General features: G+C 62.6%; 1 protein-coding gene across 1 annotated transcript in view; it reads right to left on the reverse strand.

Annotated features, from left to right (window-relative positions):
• Positions 1 to 1,409, reverse strand: part of GPR142 (G protein-coupled receptor 142) — a gene marked incomplete at its 5' end in the record, with an annotated part of 3,019 nt that extends 1,610 nt beyond the window's left edge. The window contains 2 exons of the mRNA XM_014536202.1: positions 300 to 458; positions 1,262 to 1,409. Of these exons, the coding sequence (XP_014391688.1) occupies positions 300 to 458; positions 1,262 to 1,409 (307 nt within the window). The remainder of the gene's footprint in view (positions 1 to 299; positions 459 to 1,261) is intronic.
• Between the last annotated feature and the right edge of the window lie 3,069 nt (positions 1,410 to 4,478).

The raw sequence follows: 4,478 nt of genomic DNA on the forward strand, positions 1-4,478 counted from the left end.
GGACGGGACTGGGAGCTTTTGCCCGAATCCTGCAAGGATTTAGTTGTCCTAGGAGTGTGCTCACTGCTGGGGTGGATGGGGGCTGTCTGTGCTGGTGAATCCCGGGGTTTCGCTTGAGTACCCCAACTTCTGGCCCCTCACTTTTACTCCCCACTAAGCTTTGCTCCCCAGGGACCCAGATCACCCCCCCTAAAGACAAGGGGAGCCTCAGGGGACAGCATCGAGGGTTGGCTCCCATCAAAGGAGCACCCCAATTTCTGGGCACCCCCCAGGACCCCAGACCCTAGCTCCCCACTCACCAGGCAGCCCCAGGCTCAGCAGGATGCTGTAGTAGATGGTAGGGATGACACCAGCCACACACGGGGACCTCTCTGAGGTCTCTGGCCAATGGCCTTCAAGCTCTGGGCTCGGCCCACTGCCATTGGGTGTGGGCAGCATGGCCACTCGTGGCTGGCCAGCTAGGAAGGGCGGAAGGGCGTGGGGTTAGAGCACTTGGTCTCTTTCCAGCCTGGCCTGGTAGCAGCCCCACCCCGACCCTGACCCTGAGGTCTCTATTCGCCCCTGCTTTGTGCAGACCCTCAGATCAGGCCCCGCCAAAGGACAGTCTTCATCGCCAAGCCCACAGGCCCTCCCGCCCTCCGTGGCCTGGCCTCCCCGCTGATGGGAGGAAGCCCTCGGTGGCATGTCTGGCTGCCATGGAGACCGTTTCCCCACCACGTGCTCCTGGTGGGTCCTCAGCCTGGAGAGCAGGAGGGGGCGGCCGTGAACACGCAGGCTCCCGAGCCTGGCTCCGGGCAGGCTGAGCGGAGGGTCCGCCGAGGGCCTGGAGCGGCTGTGATTTTCCTAAGTGTCCTGGCGACCGTGACCGAGGGTGACCCACAGCAGCTGCCTGGCTCCACTCAACAGCCGGCCCTCTCCAAGGAGAGCCGGTACCAGGTTCTCCTCTCTACGCTCAACAACAACCCTCTTCCTGGGTGAGCACATGGGAGCTGGGGTGGCCCTGGCCTTCCGATGGGGAAACTGAGTCCAGAAGGTAAGGTGACCTCCCTGCGCCCCTCAGCCCCCACTTTAGGTCTTTAGGCTTCACCTTCTAGTTGTGATTTCCTGCGGAAGCTGCCCCCTCCCCCAGCCCCTGCTAAACCTGGTTCCCCGCCTCACCACCCACACGTAATTCCCTTCCAGCTCCCCCACCCCGGCCTCCGGATTCGGTACCTGTCCTTCCACCCGCCTCTCCCCTCCCGCCCAGGTCTGGACACTTTACCTGTCTCGTGCCCCTCGAGCCTCAGGCTCCCGGGTCCTGAATTTGAGGTCGCCTTGTGGCTTTCCCCGAGTGGCCCCGCAGGCCCCTCCCAGCATCGCCAGCTCTCCAAGCAGCTGTTTGCCCTGTGGCTTTTCCAGCAGCACTGAGCCCGTCAGGGCAGAGAGGTAGGACGATGGGGAGGAGGGAGGAGGAGGAAGGAAAGGGTGGGGCTGAGCCTCGGGGGAAGAAGCCTGTATAGTAAGTGTGGCCTGGAGCAAACCCGAATCCCTGGGGGCCCACAGGCAGGGCCGGGAGCACAGCTGGGAGGGAGACCTCGGGGAGAGGGCAGGGGTGTGCTCCCTGACACTCAGGGAACCCCCTGGCTCAGCGGGGGCTGGCACACCCTGCGGGGCCGACTTTGGGGAAAGGCAGAAGGGTTTGGGGAACGGATTCTACCAGCATCAGAGAGTGGAGGGCAGGCTGCAGAGAGGGGTGAGGGAGCCAGTGCTGGGAGGAGTGGGGGGCGAGGTCACCCAGATCTGGAGAGAAGCCTTGGGCTTGGAGGAGTGGGTCCGGCTGCTGCTTCGGGCGGTGGGGACCAGGGGGCGGCCACGGGGGCTGCAGGCCGGGGGTGTCCGGAGGCCCTGTGACCACTGAGAGGACTCAGCAGTGAGCAGGCTGCCAGCGGCGCTGGGAAACCGGGACGCAGTGGCCCCCGCACGCTGTTGTTTTCCTGGCTGGTGAAATGGACCATCCCTCAAGGAGTATCAGTCACTGGCAAATAAACACCAGCCGGCGTGTGAGCGCTCAGAGCGGCTGGACTCCGCGCCTGGCCAGGCCCCACCCCTCACCCCGGGGAGAGTGGCCAGTGCGGCCCCGAGTGGGCACCCAGGACCACACGGGGTGACGGGGTGACGTGGAGGAGAGCGAGGCCCCGTCTTCCATCCTCCCCACGCTTGCCTCCCACTCCCCTCACGGAACATAGCAGCCTGGCTTCCAGGCTCCCTAAGTGAGAGCCTTCCTCTGGGGCTGGAACTACCTTGACACCCCCTTCCCCCCCACTCCCACCTCCGGGGCCACCCCTGCAGCAATCACAGAAGCCTTACTGCCCCCTGGTGGCCATGTCCCGACACTGCAGGCCTCTGCGAATCCACGGGCTTTGGCCAGGTCCCATGGATGGAGTAGAAACTACCCACTCAGGCCCCCAGGAAGAGCGCCCAGGGCCCCAGCCCCAGAGTGCAGCGAACTTCCAGGAAGCTCAGAGAATTCCCCAGGCTGCCACCCCCGCACCCCGAGGCTCTGGGTGAGCAGGAGCCACGTACAGTGGAGTCAGCAAGGCCAGCTGTGTGCGGGGCTTGGCCATTCCCTGAGCACCCACTCTATCCCTACACCTGTCACGCCCCTGGCAGCCCGGCCCCCGCCCCCCCCGCCAACCCTGGTATCTTCATTTCACACAAGAGGGCACCAGGGCTCAGAGAAGCTCAGGAACTACTGCACTCAGATAGGGAAGGGCATTCAAGTCAGGGGAACAGCACAACGGGGGTGCAGAGGCAGTGAAGCGGATGCACCACCCCTGAGAGGACATCCTGGCTTCAGGGGAAGCGTTCAATGGTGTGAGTGACTCCAGGGAAAGATTCCTCCTTGTGCGTTATTCGTGTGACTCCGTTCCCCAAGCTCAGTGTCCGAGGAGACCCCAGCTCAGGAAGGGAGACGGTACAGGCGGAAGGGGGGCTGCGGTCTGGGCAGGGCTGGCTGGAGCCCACCCTCCGAGGGGGGTGTCCCTGCAGCCCAGCGTCCGATCCCCCACTCGGCAGGTTCAGAAACTCTCTCCCTGCCCTGAGCTCAAAAGTGTGCAGTTGCTCTCACAGCGCTAGGGAGTCCCTGCACAGCGGGGCCATTTACGGCAACTGCCACAGCTTCCCAGAACAGACGGCGTAGGGTGTGGGAAGAAAGGCAGCAGCGTTTGCGTCCTGGCTCTGCCTGTTCCTGGCCGTGAGACCAAGTCGCTTAGGTTATAAACACTCTGTCCTGGGCAGGAAGGAGCCGTCTGGGCAGGAATTGTTCTAGCTTGAGAGCTCCTCAGCCTGGCTCTCAAGGAATCGTGGAGTTTCCAGGTGCTCGAGCAAAACAAAGAGAGTATTTCCAATCCTCCATCTCCCGGACCCCTCCCTCCCCTCCCCCAGGGCCTCTTTCCTCTCTGCTCCAAGACGCTTGCACACACGCACGTACACACACGCATGCATGCACGCATACACGTACACGTACACGTACACACACACACACACACACACACACACACACACTCCAGCAACCCTCAGACTGCAAGAACAGGGTGCCTATTCCTAGAAAGCCAGTTTCTAAATCATCAGAGGAGCTCCATGGATGAAGGGAGTTAGAGACAGTAGGAGGTGGGGCCTCCAGGGATGGGAATGAGAGGGGACCCCCCAGTCTCCTTGGTATCCTGGGGCCTCTCCAATCACTGCGCACCTGAATGCCAACCACCCAACTCGAGCTGGACCTGGGCACCTGACAGCGTCCAGGAGGCTTTGAAAGCAGCGGTGCAGGCGGGCTGCCCTTCTAGAAAGAACCGGCTTCTAGAAAGACTGCTGGCATGCAGGCCAAAGCACCATTTCCTGAGCAGTGGGCTATTTTATCACTGTCTCTTTCTCGTCAGTAACTTTCCCATTGAAAGTATTTCTCATGGAACTAGGACGCCCCCGGCGGCCTGGACCCCGCCCCCCCTCCACACACACACAGACACACACACTGAGGCTCGGTGGGGCAGCCCACGGGAAGGCAGGGGGCAGCCAGTGGACAGGATGGCGGAGTCAACCAGGGGAACCAGGCATGAAGGTCAGGGCAGCCGGAAGGGGTTTCCACCGGCTGGACAGCTCCATCTCTGCCAACCCAGACGAGGCAGGTGCCAGGCCCAATTCCTGCTCCGTCTGAGGGACCAGAGAGGGGGTGGAGCTGTGGGTCTCTGTGCCAGCCAGGGGCGGAAACCGATGCATCCAGCTGGTCCCTGGGATCCAGAGAGCAAGGGAGGGCAGGCTCCCACCCAGCCCAGACAAGACCTGGCCTTGGGAAAAACTCAGAGCCCAATCTCTGGGGAGCCCCCCCCACTTCTGTTCATCAACCTCTAAGGAGTCCCTCTCATCAAGACTGAGCCAAGCTCCACTCACTCCCTAAAAAGGTGAGGTCTCAACAACACCCCCTCCCACCCATTCCCCCAAGTCCC

The sequence above is a fragment of the Myotis brandtii genome, unplaced genomic scaffold (assembly GCF_000412655.1).
Source record: "Myotis brandtii unplaced genomic scaffold, ASM41265v1 scaffold157, whole genome shotgun sequence".
In the NCBI taxonomy this organism is placed as follows: Eukaryota; Metazoa; Chordata; class Mammalia; order Chiroptera; family Vespertilionidae; genus Myotis; species Myotis brandtii.